General features: G+C 45.5%; 1 protein-coding gene across 2 annotated transcripts in view; it reads left to right on the forward strand.

Moving 5' to 3' along the window:
• CELF5 (CUGBP Elav-like family member 5) overlaps positions 1-17,343 on the forward strand; it is a 182,687-nt gene that overhangs the window by 147,888 nt on the left and 17,456 nt on the right. Inside the window, exons 3-5 of one of the 2 annotated variants that reach the window (XM_066604678.1) lie at positions 4,885-4,933; positions 11,294-11,422; positions 11,737-11,816. The exons of the other annotated variant lie outside the window; for it this stretch is intronic. Of the exons in view, the coding sequence (XP_066460775.1) occupies positions 4,885-4,933; positions 11,294-11,422; positions 11,737-11,816 (258 nt within the window). The remainder of the gene's footprint in view (positions 1-4,884; positions 4,934-11,293; positions 11,423-11,736; positions 11,817-17,343) is intronic. 2 annotated transcript variants of the gene reach the window in all.

Here is a 17,343-nt window from a genome sequence, read left to right on the forward strand (position 1 = left end):
GTGGAATTCCCCGTGTCGATCGATTGTCATTGTCGCATTCACAAGCCTTCTGGTTACCGCTGGAACGCATCTCCAGCTCGTCAGCAGACCGTAATAATGTAGCTGAGCTCCAATGTTCCCTGCTGACGGTCTACATCTTTGGACAGTTTATTCACCAGATTACTGTATGCGGTTTTCTGTACTACTCTTACGAAATTGGAAATTAAAGCAATATATCCCAAATCACAAACAGCTCATTGTATCCCATTTGTGAAATAATAATGATAAACTTTATTTGTATAGCGCCAACATATCCCGCAGCGCTTACATAGACAGGGGGGATACAGAAAGACAAAATACAAACATTACAGAACCACAGTTACATAGTAATCAATTGATGGAGACAATAGGGGTGCGGGTCCTGCTCCAACGAGCTTACATACTACAAGTAATGGGGTGATACTGAAGGCAAAGGGGCTGGAGATGTGTGCGGTATGGCGAGGTGGAGGTGTGCACGGTATGGGGGGGGGTGGAGATGTGCACGGTATGGGGGGGGGGTGGAGATGTGCCCGGTATGGCGGGCTGGAGATGTGCACGGTATGGCGGGGTGGAGAGTGAGCGATGCTATACACATAGACAATGGTCAGACATTTAGCCGTGTGACGGCAGAATCAGTATGACTGCAGGAGTGGTTTATGATGGCTAGCAGGGATTGCAGTCAGTAGGTCAGAGAGCATGTTATCAGGCGGAGTACAGAGGGGTTTGTTTAGGGAATGCGGTATGCCTCCCTGAAGAGGTGCGTTTTTAGAGCACGCCTGAAGTTCTGTGAGTCCTGGATTGCCCGGATAGCCTTTAGTAGTGCGTTCCAGAGGACCGGGGCTGCTCTGGAGAAGTCTTGGAGGCGGGAATGAGAAGTTCGAATTAAAGGGGCGCTCAGTTTGGTTTCGTTAGCAGAGCGGAGAGCCCGGGCTGGTTGATGGATTGAGATGAGGGGGGCGATATAGGGGGGCGCTGCGCTGTGGATGGCTTTGTGGATGAAGGCAGTGAGTTTAAATTGAATTCTGTATTTAACGGGCAGCCAGTGCAGTGACCGGCACAGGGCAGAGGCGTCCGAGTAGCGGCTGGACAGGTAGATGAGCCTGGCTGCCGCATTCAGGATGGATTGGAGAGGGTAGAGTCTGGTGCAGGGGAGGCCGATCAGCAACGAATTGCAATAATCGAGCCGGGAGTGGATGAGAGCGACAATAAGCGTTTTTAACGTGTCCACGGTGAGAAAAGAGCGGATTCTTGCGATGTTCTTGAGGTGCAGCTGACATGTTCGGGCCAGAGATTGGATGTAGGGGGTAAAGCAGAGATCGGACTCAAATATGACCCCAAGGCAGCGGGCGTGTTGTCTAGGAGTTATGGTGGCGCCACACACTGAGATGGAGATGTCAGGATGAGGTCGGTTAGTGGAGGGTGGAAACACCAGCAGGTCAGTTTTAGAGAGGTTTAGTTTTAGGTAGAGAGAGGACATGGTGTTAGAGACAGCGGACAGACAGGTAGTGATGTTTTGGAGGAAAGCTGCAGAGATGTCACTGGAAGAGGTGTATAGCTGGGTGTCATCAGCATAGAGGTGGTATTGGAGGCCAAATCTCCTGATGGTTTGTCCAATAGGGGCTGTGCAGATAGAGAAAAGAAGGGGGCCGAGGACCGAGCCCTGGGGGACCCCAACAGCAAGGGGAAGAGGATCATTAATCATTCAGCTAAGCTAAACTAAATCCCCCGCTAATCAGATGTTTGGACCCAAACTCCCCCAACCTGTGGCAATGTCAATGATTACATCACCTGAGGAAATCCTGAAAACATGACGTGTTGGAGGACCGTAAGAACCGGAGTTTGGGAATCTTGCTGCACCTAATGGTGATGTTCTCTAGCAGTTCTCTCTCCCAGGTGGAGAAGGCTCAGTCGGAGACCGCTGCTTCCCTGTAGTCGGGGGCTTTCTTTCTCTGTACAGTCTGGTTGCACACACAGTCCCCGGCACAAACCAAGTGGGAATTGTAGTTTATGAGTGTACAACCACATACCCTCCTCGGCAGGACCACCGGCTGGACATTGAGTGCAGGCAACACAAAGGTGGATCGGAGAACAAAGTAAACAAGAGGGTACAGGGTTCTCAGAAAAGTCCAATTCTGAGATAACCCCTTGAAGTACGACTGAACAAGAGGTGAATGCTGGGATACTTGAGTAGCCTGAGGATTTGAGGTGCAGCAGAGATAAGATGATGCTGTAAGAGTAATCTGTGATCCCTTGAGTTACAATGGCCTCGGCATCTGATGTTTTCAGAATACGACGGTCACCAGATTGAACATACAATGTTAGATAGTCCGGATCTGCGGCACGGGCACTTTACTGGGCAATCCAGCCAATCAGCATGGGCATTTCACTGCTAAAACCTCTATATAACTGAAGTACAAGCACTAATTGGCTGTAGCGCCTCTCTACGGTAAAGTGTGGTACTACACATTCTGTACCAGGATGAGCGGCTCCTTTGGACACCAGGTGAGGGCAGACATGTTATTTCTTGTCCACGGTGTGGACTGTGTAGGATCTTGAAGAAGCTCCTGTCCTCAGTATAGAAAGTGAGTTTTGGAAAGACTTGCTTCATCTGTTACTTATCTGCTTATCTTTCCAGAATCTTCATTTTGTATTACTTGCGGTTGACATTTTGGAGGCTTCAGAATCAATTACCAGTTTTCCATAGAGTTGTGTCTTCATCATACAATGGTCCTCCCAGAGCCAATTAATACAGTATGTTGTGGGCTGCCTACGTCTACACATACACACATATGTGCGTGTGTATGTATGTATATAATATGTGCGTATGTATGTATATATATAATGTGTGTGTGTGTATGTAATATATGTAACAGTTTGCTCAGACTTGTGCAGAATTGTATCTATTTTGGAATTGTGACTATTTAAAGGTGAACCTATACTTTATCTACAGTGAGACCTCTCCAAGTGACCACTTCCTTAAAGGGGTTGTCCCGCGAAAGCAAATGGGTCTATACACTTCTGTATGGCCATATTAATGCACTTTGTAATGTACATTGTGCATTAATTATGAGCCATACAGAAGTTATTCACTTACCTGTTCCGTTGCTAGCGTCCTCGTCTCCATGGTGCCGTCTAATTTTCAGCGTCTAATCGCCAGATTAGACGCGCTTGCGCAGTCCCAGTCTTCTTCTTTTCTCAATGGGGCCGCTCGTGCCGGAGATCAGCTCCGTGTAGCTCCGCCCCGTCACGTGCCGATTCCAGCCAATCAGAGGCTGGAATCGGCAATGGACCGCACAGAAGCCCTGCGGTCCACCGAGGGAGAAGATCCCGGCGGCCATCTTCACCAGGTAAGTAAGAAGTCACCGGAGCGTGGGGATTCAGGTAAGCGCTGTGCGGATTTTTTTTTTAAGTACCTGCATCGGGTTTGTCTCGCGCCGAACGGGGGGGCTGTTGAAAAAAAACAAAACCCGTTTCGGCGCGGGACAACCCCTTTAAGAAGACCACCCCATTATCTAGAGTAGATTTCCTGTGATATAATTTCAGTTCCATATACTATACAGACTGGCCATCATCCATGAGAAGCCCCCTCTAGAAGATGCAAGCCTGGGTGGTCGGCTCATAGAGGCTTCACTGTTTCTAACGTTGAGATGGTCTAGTACTGATCTACATGGTGTTCATTCACTACCACCATTTACATGACGCTATATTCATTAAGGCAGCATTGCATTTGAGTATGACCACAGACCGTTCCGAGTATTCAGAAGCTTGTATGCCCAAAATGAATGAGGCGTTTCTAATAGGACTCTAATCTCATGAGTCTTTTGCATTGTTCAGTTTGTCACACTTTCCATTTAAAGGGAAATGCCTCATTTATGGTCCATGACTAATGGCTTGTACAGCTGTTATTGTGCTTGCAGTCAGGGGGTCTTGACGTTGCTTTGTCCTTTTTCCATTCTTTATGTTGTATTTTTTGCTATGTGGTACCGGAGCCTATATGATGTCTTCTGGGCTTGTATAGTCTTGGTTATGCAGCGAATGAGTTGAGGGTGCGTGGGTCCAGGTTTTGTTGTTGACCGTGTAAATTGTACCAAGAGCCTTGTCTACCATAGAGGCATTAGGATTGGCAGGATTCTTTGGCACAAATAGGCTGGATGTTCATTCGCTACGTCTGCAGGATCGTCACCCAAAACCTAAAATAGGGAAATATTTGAAAAACATCAATAGCCAAGGTTCTCTATTGAGCCTTTTACTTTATTTTGGGTGCAAATCCTGGCCTACAGTAACCATGAAAGTTTATAGTTTCTTCATGTTTCTATAATGGACATAGTCTGTACTGTAGGAAGTGGAAGGCTCTTGGTATTTGTATAGCGCCAACTTATTCCGCAGCGCTTTCAGGTAATTCATTTATTACCCCCCAGCAGCCTGGGGGCTCATTTTACCGACCTCGGAAGGATGGAAGGTTGAGGCAACCTTGAGCCGGCTGCCTGAGCCATGCAGGGATTGAACCCACAACCTTCAGGTCATGAGCGAGAGCTTAGGACTGCATTCTGCTGCCTTAACACTCTGCAAAGTTTTACATTTATTTCATCCGATCTGTGACTTATTTTACCATTGAACCATCTTGACTCCGCTGACAGCTGCTGATGCTCACAGGTCTGATGGAAGCCAATTTAGAAGTGTCATTTTTGCATTACTGTTAACACATGTGACATATGAATACAATATTTGTGTATCTACTATAGCATCCAAATCCCTAGATTTGGCCAGTGTCTTCAAGAAAAGCATTAAAGAACAAAAACGTATTGAGTGGGTAATGGTTAAAGGTTTGGGTGAGAAACATTTATCCCGAGTGTTCTCTGGTTCCAGATGGCACGACCAATTCAGGTGAAGCCAGCAGACAGCGAGAGTCGGGGAGGTATGTATCCTGGAAGACTACCCCTCATCAGGGTCCAGCAGTATCTTCTGCTCATTGTTGAAGGATCCATCCCATTTCAGAGCTGTCTGTCCATTAATGGCATTGATTATATCCCATCCCAGATCCCAGCGTGTTCATTCTCAATGTACAGATACGTGGTATCATTATACAACACGGCATGTTCATTATTACAGCATCATACTGCGATGCCAACCATCATCAATGTATACGTGCTCATCATCATTCTCCATAGAGTCAACAGCCTGAAGCATGATAGGTGGCTCTCCACACATTCGTCATGAAAAAAAGGTGCTTCAATTACATTTGTTAAATATTCATGTTTATTGGTGAAAATTACGTTTTTAAATGATGTGAGCGATAATGGCCAACGTGTATGATTTGGAACCACTTCCAAACCATATTCCTACACTGTTCAGTGTATTTAGGCCACGCTATGACTCTGTCCATATCTGACTTACAAAGTAGTTTAATATGATGAATTGCAAACAGTAAGAAAATAATTTAGTATGCAGATGATTTCTTCATAAGTCTGAACAGAGTCCAACCCTGGGAGGACCATCATCCCTTGTTGTTGACTGATGTAGACCCTGATTGCACCACAAGCTTATAACACACATTTGTAACATTACTTTCAATTATGATGGAAGAGTTCCTACAGTTAAATGGTTAATCCCATCTCATAGCTAAGATGGGAATCCACTGGTATAGTTACCGGCCATCCGGCCAGTAACTTCAACAACAACTGAGCGCTTCAGCGTAGTGAATGGGAGGTGAGCTACACTGTGCCACTCTGTTCCAATTACGTCAGTAAGAGCTACACAAGCAGCACTGCGATGAAGCGCTCGGTTGTTTCCGACAGGTGATCAGAAACACAAGGTCACGTTTTCCAATCTTGGCTTTGAAAAGTCAAGATGGAAACACCCCTTTAAGGGTGACTACCCACCACAGTTCTTTTTCAAATTTGCTGGTTTTTTTTTTTTCTCCAGGCCTCTATGGGACTTGTTAATGTTAAAATCACCGCGCAAAATCGCGATTTCGCGGTAAATTGCGATTTTGCAAATTCGCAAACGCTAGTGGGTCGTCACCCTAAGGCTTAATTCACACTTGCATTGTGCCATTTCATTCTTTTGTTCTGACATGGAAAACTGAATGCCGGTTGGGAACAGCAGTGTCCTAGGTCGGAAGCAAAGGGCGCCCTGCAAACGCCCTTGACTCCAGTAGGGTCTTTTCCGCCATCGTGCCACACAGTATTTACCAGGCTGCGTTATTTTGCCTGGGATTTAGTGGCCGATCAGCGCAGAGCCGCGGCGGCGGGTGTGGGCAGAGACTAATGATAGGCAACATCGTACGTGTTCAGAGTGCAGTAAGTGTCCCCATTACAAGCCGCATGCCAACCACCACTGGGGGGATCATCGGACTGGCAGCGCCATACACAGAACGATCTTATGACCGAACTCAAGCAGACCACGGTTTTCTTCCTGACGTCTAATTATGTTTCTCTGCCAGAAATTCTTGTGTCAAAATAGTTTTTCCTTTTCTTACAAATGAGAGAGCGTTGTTCCCTGCAGGATAGCGGAAGTGAATATTTCTACATGAAGCACTGAGTTCGCAGTTCGGGCACCAGAGGAACCCGCCTCATCTCAGACACCCCTCACTGATGCCCGTATGTGACCAGATCCGATGGCTTCAGACACCCGTGTTACGCCTGACCCACACATGCAAATAGGCTACATGGGGGGGGGGGTTTACCCATGTGGCGGTTTTACTGCCCTGTTATTTTTTTCTTCTGCTACCAAAATTATTTATCTGTGACATATTGGGCCATTTTTTTCTATCCTTTTTTCACATTTTTTTTCGTTTTTTTTTTCTAGTTTTATTTAAAAAGCTAAAAAAAAGTTAGTTTTTTTTTAAACTTATAGTTGTTTTTAAAAATAGTATTTTTATGCTAAATAAAGTACAGGAATGGGTTCCTCATTTTCTTTCAGACATTTTGATGTATAGTTTTTATAGTCTCGGATTACAGGGGGCATACGGCGACGGCTTAGGTTGGCATTAGCGGTGGGTCATTTTATTCTGAAATTTTTTAACTCCTTTTTGTAACTATATTTTTTAAACTATCTATTGCCCCCATGACGTCATATAAAACCTCTGGGGGTCATTCACATTGTCTTTATTTTTATTTCCCCCACTTTTGACCTGTAGCTGGGGGGCATCCATAGGAGCCCAGTTACAGGGAAAACATCCCCTGTACTGACATCAGTTACTGACAGAGCTGATCAGGGTCTGCTAGGATCCCTCAGCTCTGCCATGGTAGGTGGCAACCAGTAATTGCCAGGTCGAATATCGGAAGCTACACTGCCACTTTCTCTACAGAGCGCTAATTAAACACTATGTAGTCTGCGAGAGAGAAGGCAGTAGTAGTTAAAAACCTTGCAGGAGCTTTAATCCCATGCTGTATGTTTACTATCAGCCAGGATTAAAGCCCAGGACTAAGCGCCGTAAATGTACAGCACTTGGTCCTTTATTGGGTTAATGAAAGCTGTGCCTGTAGTTACAAGCACCGGCCACTACATGGGTAAGAGCAGCGTCTTCCGCTCCATATCCCAGTGTGTAGCGGCAATAACAGCGGATGCCTGATCAGCTGATCGCCCGGGGTCCCAGGGGGCAGACTTTAGCTGATCAACTATTGATGACCTATCATGAGCACAGGTCCCTGGAAGAACCTTCTAAATATTTATGAAATTATTGGTGTTGCAGAAGCTGCCAAAAACGTGAGGGAAATCCTTGCACAAGAACAGTATACAGGCCCCCTGCTAATCTCCTGCCATAGAGCTCTTTACTGTGACTCCCTGGAACTGCATTTACCAACCTTTTCCTCCTTGGGGCACCCCTGGGAAACCTTTTTTGCCATGATTTTTGCCTCCGTTATTCTAGTGGTCCCTATACTAACAGCACCCCCTCTTAGTGACCTCAGTAGTAATAGTGCCCCTCTTAGTGGTCCCTATAGTATCAACAACCCCTCTTAGTGGCCCCAGTAGTAATAGTTCCTCTCTTAGTGGTCCCTATACTAACAGCACCCCCTCTTAGTGACCCCAGTGGTAATAGTTCCTCTCTTAGTGGTTCCTATAGTAACAGCACCCCCTCTTAGTGGCCCCAGGAGTAATAGTGCCCCTCTTAGTGGCCCCTTTAGTAACAGCACGCCCTCTTAGTGACCTCAGTAGTAGTAGTGCCCCTCTTAGTAGCCCCAGTAGTAATAGTGCCTCTCTTAGTAGTCCCTATAGTAACAGCACCCTCTCTTAGTGACCCCAGTGGTAATAGTGCCCCTCTTAGTGGTCCCTATAGTAACAACAACCCCTCTTTAGTGGCCCCAGTAGTAATATTGCCTCTCTTAGGGGTCCCTCTACTAACAGCACCCTCTCTTAGTGACCCCAGTAGTAATAGTGCCCCTCTTAGTGGTCCCTATAGTAACAATAACCCCTCTTAGTGGCCCCAGTAGTAATAGTGCCTCTCTTAGTGGTCCCTATAGTAACAGCACCCTCTCTTAGTGGCCCCAGTAGTAATAGTGTGCCATAGATGCCCCTGATGCACCCTGGCCTTCAGGCCTGCAATGCCCCATAGTGCCTGCCACAGACACCCACATCTTCTTTCTTATGCTTCCATAGTGTCTGGCGGCATTAGATGTCCAGAAAGGACTCCAACCTCAAATTTCCCCATGGTGCCGGTCTCAGATGCCCCCCTAATGTGCGGTGTCACTGGCGCTTCCCCCTCCTCTCCCAGTCTCCGTTTTTGCTGTGTGGGAGCTCCGCTTAAGGTCTCGTTCACACGAGCGTGGTTCGTGGTTTTAGCACAGTAAATAGAACCAGTGGTTTCCTACAGAAACGTTCAGATGAAGGAATTTTAGATGCGCAAAAAACCTGCACCGAACAAAGATAGGAGATGCGTGACTGTGGAGCTGGCGCTGCGAGGAAAGATAGGACCTGACCCATCTTTGGCGCGTGATGCATGGGAGTCTGCATAAACTTCTATGAGGGCGGATAGCACCCACCTCCCGATTGTGTGAATGGGCAATTTCACTGCTAATTAGGTTTGAGACTTAATAGCTGTTAATCGCCCGTTCTCGCTACTTTTAGTACAGTGTAGCCGCGATCTCTTTGCGCACCTATACTGCGCTAAAACCACGCTTGTGTGAACGAGGCCTAAGATGCATTGACTTAATTAGTGTAATAATCAACCAACGAAGTTTCAGCCTAATCCAATTCAGACCAACCGGATAACAGCTATTTACTAAGTACGGCCTCCGCGGATCGCCATCCGTACAACACTGATCTGATGTTCACAAAGCACTTCCAGACATGTAGGACAATAATGAGCCCGCTGATCGGCCCAACGTGTCTGCTTGTCTCCAGTCATAACATCTTCCCATGAATGATCAAGCAATGAAGGCGCTTTGGGAGGAGCTTTAGGGGGTTTGGTACATTTTGGGTGGTTCTGTAGCATGTCGTGTTTATCAGAGAAGATGATCGCCATCCTCATGCAACATTGTATCCATCGTCATTGTATTCATTGCACATGCCTGCCGGACCATTGTTCCCCATATGTACGTGATCTTTCCGGGGACCTCGTCTCATTGTCATATTCTCTCCATCCCGGCTGATTTGGTACTCTGTGCAATAATGACTGTTTATTATCAGTGTTCGGATGCTCATTATCGTTCTGCGTCCCCACATTCCCCGGCTTAGTCCAGCCTCCCTGACCTGGTTTTGCCAGCTCTGTCTGCAGCAGCTGAGCGCTCCCTAAACCCTTGCAAAACACATCACCACCGCCCTGGCACACTGCGTGCCGGCACTGCCCATCGCCATGGCAACCAGATGCAGCTTCCAGCTTCAAACACAAATTTTCATGGTTGCTGGACAGCATGTGAAATTGCCAATCAGAGGGTGAAGAAAGAGGGAAGGGGAGGGGGGCTCTTGTGGGAGAGAGGGGGCCGAGTGTGCGTCTGTTGGGCGAGAGAGAGCATCAGAGCATGCAAGATGGGAGGAGGATGTGCAGCATGTGTGTGCATGGGGAGAAAGGGGGGCCGCATCAGCTGTGCCTACTATGTACGTGCAATATTGTGGAATGTTTAGTGGGTCACTGACATTTGTGCGCCATTCTGCATGAGTTACCCATGAATACCTCTTACCGTTCATTATACAGGCAGATGCAAATCTTATATTGTCATAGTGATTGCATGTGAACATATGGCATATGTGCCCATCCGAACCATATGTGCATGCAAGTGTACTGTATTAGAGAATATGGAAGAAAAAGCACACTGGTCAAGCAGTATATCCATCATTTTATGCTCCCCTACCGTATATGTCATTTTGTGTACATGGTCTACTTAATGTGTCATTCGGCATATACAGTATGTCACCGTGCTGCATGTATCATCACATTTCCTGGACCTACATCTTACCGCCTCATTTACAGAGACGCTGGGATTTAAAGTGAATATGAGACAAAGGTATGGCAAAGGGTAGTCAGAATTAATATATCTGTATGAAAATATTTCTCTAGTCACTCCCTGTACGCGGTATAACCGGGGCGGACTGACCACACAGCCCTTCTGGCTCACTTGGTTATCAATCAGAGCACTCTATAGAAGTTGGGCCTGAAAAATAAAAGTAATACAAAACCATCTTCTTAACATACTATGCATCTGATTAGCCTAAATCAAGTATCAAGGCTATAACTGTTGGCAAGGGGTCCATTACCTTTAATGCCCAGCGTCCCAGAGTACTCTCAGTCCACCCCTGTGATAAAAGTAGAAACTTGGTAAGACAGAATGAAATGGTACTTTGGAAAGAAGGACGTTTTTACAAGTCCGCTTATAATGTTATATAGTTTCACCAACTTATTTAGATTCCATTGGTTATTCAATAGAAAGCATGAAGATGGCCCTGTAACCGTCGCGTTACTGTTGCTCTATGTGACCAGTCTAACGGTATGATGATCAGTGATCAGTGGGCGCTCATTCGATGGCTGATCGTTCTGCTTCATCCAGATTAGAAACCCTAATCGGCTGTACATCTCCTCGAGTGCCCAGGAAGATATACATCCGACCTATGGGGACAAGCGATCCTACTAGTAATCATTTGTACCATTAGTGACTAAGTGTAAAATAAAACGAAAAGTTTGCTAAATTTGCATTATGTTATATACTACAATCTATTTTAGGGGTAAGTTTCAATAATTATTCATTACTGTTTCTACTTCTAGGGTTTGTAAGTTTGTCATTTTTTTTTACCAAATAACCTATGTGACTAGGTGGCACTAACTTGACACTTGGGGCCACAGGTGACCGCAAACTGTTTGTGGGGATGCTCAGCAAACAGCAGTCAGAAGAGGAGGTGACCAGCATGTTCCAAGCCTTTGGTTCAATTGAAGAGTGTTCTGTTCTACGAGGACCTGATGGCAGCAGTAAAGGTAAGAAGGACAAGAAGGAAGCGTCCTCTGTGTCAGTTGAGAGTATTTATGGCAGGACATGCTTAGTTTCATTGTATTCCTCATAGGTGCCATACAAGCACAAGTTTCTGTTCTGAAGTGTAGTTTCCCCTCATATGTTTTACTTGCCATGGTCCTTCTTAGCACTGCTATGGTCTATGGAAGACAATGCTTAGTCACCAATATATTTATAGTATATACTCCACTCATTTATTATTGCCCTCATGAGACAATCCATTCATTCTTGTTTTTACTAATAAGTGTTTTATGCAAACTATATACCCATATGTTTCCAGGCTGTGCTTTTGTCAAGTTCTCCTCTCATGCTGAGGCTCAGGCAGCAATACATGCTCTACATGGGAGTCAAACAATGCCAGTAAGTATTCCCTTCTCTAGTCATAGCTCAGGTACCCATATATGTTTATTTGGGCAGCTCTTACAGCTTCACCTGTGTGCCAGTCATCTACATTATGCTTGACCTGTGGCTAAGAAATATGGACCATGCTACATACATGTATGGATACAATAGAATATTGCGACCAATATAAACCCTTTTTTTAAAGAATAACTAATTACTTCAACTTTTCATCTTCCTACTTATGAAACTACAGGTATTAAAATGTATACCTTGTTTGGTTCCAATAATGAAGTCAAACATGCCCAGTCCAGTCCAACTCGGAACTTTATGTCCAATCAAGATTAACTCAACTACTTCATGCCCAATCCAGATCAATTAAATAACTTCATTGCCAAATCCAGACCAACTCAACTACTACATGTGCCCAATCCAGATCAACTCGACTGCTTCATGCCCAATACAGATCAATTCGACTACTTCATGCCCAATCTAGATCAACTAAACAACTTCATTGCCCAATCCAGACCAACCCGACAGCTTCATGCCCAATCCAGATCAACTCAACTGCTTCATGCCCAATCCAGATCAATTCGACTACTTCATGCCCAATCCAGATCAACTAAATAACTTAATTGCCCAATCCAGACCAACTCGACTACTTTATGCCCAATCCAGATCAACTCGACTGCTTCATGCCCAATCCAGATCAATTCGACTTCATGCCCAATCCAGATCAACTAAACAACTTCATTGCCTAATCCAGACCAACTCGACTGCTTCATGCCCAATCCAGATCAACTCAACTGCTTCATGCCCAATCCAGATCAATTCGACTACTTCATGCCCAATCCAGATCAACTAAATAACTTCATTGCCCAATCCAGACCAACTCGACTGCTTCATGCCCAATCCAGACCAACTCGACTGCTTCATGCCCAATGCAGATCAATTCGACTACTTCATGCCCAATCCAGATCAACTAAATAACTTCATTGCCCAATCCAGACCAACTCGACTACTTCATGCCCAATCCAGATCAACTCGACTGCTTCATGCCCAATCCAGACCAATTCGACTACTTCATGCCCAATCCAGATCAATTAAATAACTTCATTGCCCAATCCAGATCAACTCGACTACTTCATGCCCAATCCAGATCAACTCGACTGCTTCATGCCCAATCCAGATCAACTCGACTGCTTCATGCCCAATCCAGATCAACTCGACTGCTTCATGCCCAATCCAGATCAATTCGACTACTTCATGCCCAATCCAGATCAACTAAACAACTTAATTGCCTAATCCAGACCAACTCGACTGCTTCATGCCCAATCCAGATCAACTCGACTGCTTCATGCCCAATGCAGATCAATTCGACTACTTCATGCCCAATCCAGATCAACTAAATAACTTCATTGCCCAATCCAGACCAACTCGACTGCTTCATGCCCAATCCAGATCAACTCGACTGCTTCATGCCCAATCCAGATCAACTCGACTGCTTCATGCCCAATCCAGATCAATTCGACTACTTCATGCCCAATCCAGATCAATTAAATAACTTCATTGCCCAATCCAGATCAACTCGACTACTTCATGCCCAATCCAGATCAACTCGACTGCTTCATGCCCAATCCAGATCAACTCGACTGCTTCATGCCCAATCCAGATCAACTCGACTGCTTCATGCCCAATCCAGATCAACTCGACTACTTCATGCCCAATCCAGATCAACTCGACTGCTTCATGCCCAATACAGATCAATTCGACTACTTCATGCCCAATCCAGATCAACTAAACAACTTCATTGCCCAATCCAGACCAACTCGACTACTTCATGCCCAATCCAGATCAATTCGACTACTTCATGCCCAATCGAGATCAACTAAACAACTTCATTGCCTAATCCAGACCAACTCGACTGCGTCATGCCCAATCCAGATCAACTCGACTGCTTCATGCCCAATCCAGATCAACTAAATAACTTCATTGCCCAATCCAGATCAACTCGACTGCTTCATGCCCAATCTAGATCAACTCGACTGCTTCATGCCCAATCCAGATCAATTCGACTACTTCATGCCCAATCCAGATCAACTCGACTGCTTCATGCCCAATCCAGACCAACTCGACTACTTCATGCCCAATCCAGATCAACTAAACAACTTCATTGCCCAATCCAGACCAACTCGACTACTTCATGCCCAATCCAGATCAATTCGACTACTTCATGCCCAATCCAGATCAACTAAACAACTTCATTGCCTAATCCAGACCAACTCGACTGCTTCATGCCCAATCCAGATCAACTCGACTGCTTCATGCCTAATCCAGACCAACTCGACTGCTTCATGCCCAATCCAGATCAACTCAACTGCTTCATGCCCAATCCAGATCAATTCGACTACTTCATGCCCAATCCAGATCAACTAAATAACTTCATTGCCCAATCCAGACCAACTCGACTGCTTCATGCCCAATCCAGTTCAACTCGACTGCTTCATGCCCAATCCAGATCAATTCGACTACTTCATGCCCAATCCAGATCAACTAAACAACTTCATTGCCCAATCCAGACCAACTCGACTACTTCATGCCCAATCCAGATCAATTCGACTACTTCATGTCCAATCCAGATCAACTAAACAACTTCATTGCCTAATCCAGACCAACTCGACTGCTTCATGCCCAATCCAGATCAACTCGACTGCTTCATGCCCAATGCAGATCAATTCGACTACTTCATGCCCAATCCAGATCAACTAAATAACTTCATTGCCCAATCCAGACCAACTCGACTACTTCATGCCCAATCCAGATCAACTCGACTGCTTCATGCCCAATCCAGATCAATTCGACTACTTCATGCCTAATCCAGATCAACTAAATAACTTCATTGCCCAATCCAGACCAACTCGACTGCTTCATGCCCAATCCAGATCAACTCGACTGCTTCATGCCCAATCCAGATCAATTCGACTACTTCATGCCCAATCCAGATCAACTAAACAACTTAATTGCCCAATCCAGACCAACTCGACTACTTCATGCCCAATCCAGATCAATTCGACTACTTCATGCCCAATCCAGATCAACTAAACAACTTCATTGCCTAATCCAGACCAACTCGACTGCTTCATGCCCAATCCAGATCAACTCGACTGCTTCATGCCCAATCCAGATCAATTCGACTACTTCATGCCCAATCCAGATCAACTAAATAACTTCATTGCCCAATCCAGACCAACTCGACTACTTCATAACCCAATCCAGATCAACTCGACTGCTTCATGCCCAATCCAGATCAATTCGACTACTTCATGCCCAATCCAGATCAACTAAATAACTTCATTGCCCAATCCAGATCAACTCGACTACTTCATGCCCAATCCAGATCAACTCGACTGCTTCATGCCCAATCCAGATAAACTAAACAACTTCATTGCCCAATCCAGACCAACTGGACTACTTCATGTCCAATCCAGATCAACTCGACTGCTTCATGTCCAATCCAGATCAACTCGACTGCTTCATGCCCAATCCAGATCAACTCGACTGCTTCATGCCCAATCCAGATCAACTCGACTGCTTCATGCCCAATCCAGATCAACTCGACTGCTTCATGCCCAATCCAGATCAACTCGACTACTTCATGCCCAATCCAGATCAACTCGACTGCTTCATGCCCAATCCAGATCAACTCGACTGCTTCATGCCCAATCCAGATCAACTCGACTGCTTCATGCCCAATCCAGATCAACTCGACTGCTTCATGCCCAATCCAGATCAACTCGACTACTTCATGCCCAATCCAGATAAACTAAATAACTTCATTGCCCAATCCAGACCAACTCGACTACTTCATGTCCAATCCAGATCAACTCGACTGCTTCATGCCCAATACAGATCAACTCGACTGCTTCATGCCTAATCCAGACCAACTCGACTACTTTATGTCCAATCCAGACCAACTCGACTGCTTCATGCCCAATCCAGACCAACTCGACTGCTTCATGCCCAATCCAGACCAACTCGACTGCTTCATGCCCAATCCAGATCAACTCGACTGCTTCATGCCCAATCCAGACCAACTCGACTACTTTATGTCCAATCAAGACCAACTCGACTGCTTCATGCCCAATCCAGACCAACTCGACTGCTTCATGCCCGGTCCAGATCAACTCGACTGCTTCATGCCCAATCCAGACCAACTCGACTACTTCCTGATAAATTGCTCGTTCCATCCTTCCTGTATATGTTATCAGCCTAATTTATTATAATTGGATCTTTTCTTGCTAATACCATTTTAGAGGTTCTCTGCCCTAAAGCCTTCAGCCGAGGGTTTTGTAGCGGTCTCGCTGTCGGCATTGCGCTGCAGCCATTTCTCCCCATAGAGAGGAGAGAGGCCGCTGCGGAAATGAAAAAATAATTGACATGCTGCGTCTTTGTTTTCCACGCTGCATGTCTGTTTCCATGCGGCTTGGCCACAGCGTGTGGATGAGATTTAGCTAAATTTCGTCCACTTTGCTGGCTAATCCTGGGATTAGGAGCCGCGGGCAGAATTGCCATGCAGACATTCCGCCCCATGTGAACCCATCCGTAGGCCGGTGACACCCAAGTGTATTACACCCGTATTTATGCAGCTATAATATATAGATGAATACCCCGGACTGACTGCAAGTGTCTCGACCCAATCTATGAGCATCATCCATGGGTGTTTAGCTTTCCTTTACCATATACAGCAGTTTTTACCATATAGACTTAATAGACAGTAAATAGATTGTTCTACATCAAATAACAGGGGATAGGGTTGTCTTTAATGAGACAAGTATGTTGATGGCATTCATAGACCTGCAGTAGTGTCCTCCATCCGCCTAGTCCTCTACTCCAGGCATATATTTTACCTCTCTAACCCAGACCCACCATTTCCATTTCCAGTCTCTAAGGCTGTAAAATCAAATAAAACATCAGAAGACCTTATTAGAATTAAAGGGATTGTACGGTTTTGAAAAACATTTTTTTTTCAAAATCCCTATTAGGGAACTCTGAATGAATCGAGGGTGGTTCCCCAAACAGAATCCTCACCTATGAGTGAAGACCATCTACAAAGCTTTTTTTGTGCTGGGAGATCCCTGACTTCCATGTGTTAACCCGCCCATACACATAACATAGAAGTTGATTGAAATTGTATATTTTCGGCCATTGTAGCTACACAGATGATCGGTTGTGTTGGCCGACAGCAGACCGTCATCCAAAAACATCTGTCAGGTTGGATTTTTGTGGTCGCGGTCAGCTGAAAATACGAGCGTGTGGGATTCGGCCGATCATTTGCCACTTGGCATGAGCCCACTCTGTTTTTAATTTGCCACAATTGGAAATGCTTCTTATAAGGAAACATGATTGAAATAGTAATGTATCCAGTAGATTCTCCTAAAGGAACCGCCTCATTAAGATGTCCCCTTCTTAAAGTGAATGATTGAATAAGGTCAGGCATCTGTAGTCTACAGCGGAAGCCGTGCCGAGGCATAGAGATTCCTTGCAGACC

The sequence above is a fragment of the Eleutherodactylus coqui genome, chromosome 5, assembly GCF_035609145.1.
Source record: "Eleutherodactylus coqui strain aEleCoq1 chromosome 5, aEleCoq1.hap1, whole genome shotgun sequence".
Lineage (NCBI taxonomy): Eukaryota > Metazoa > Chordata > Amphibia > Anura > Eleutherodactylidae > Eleutherodactylus > Eleutherodactylus coqui.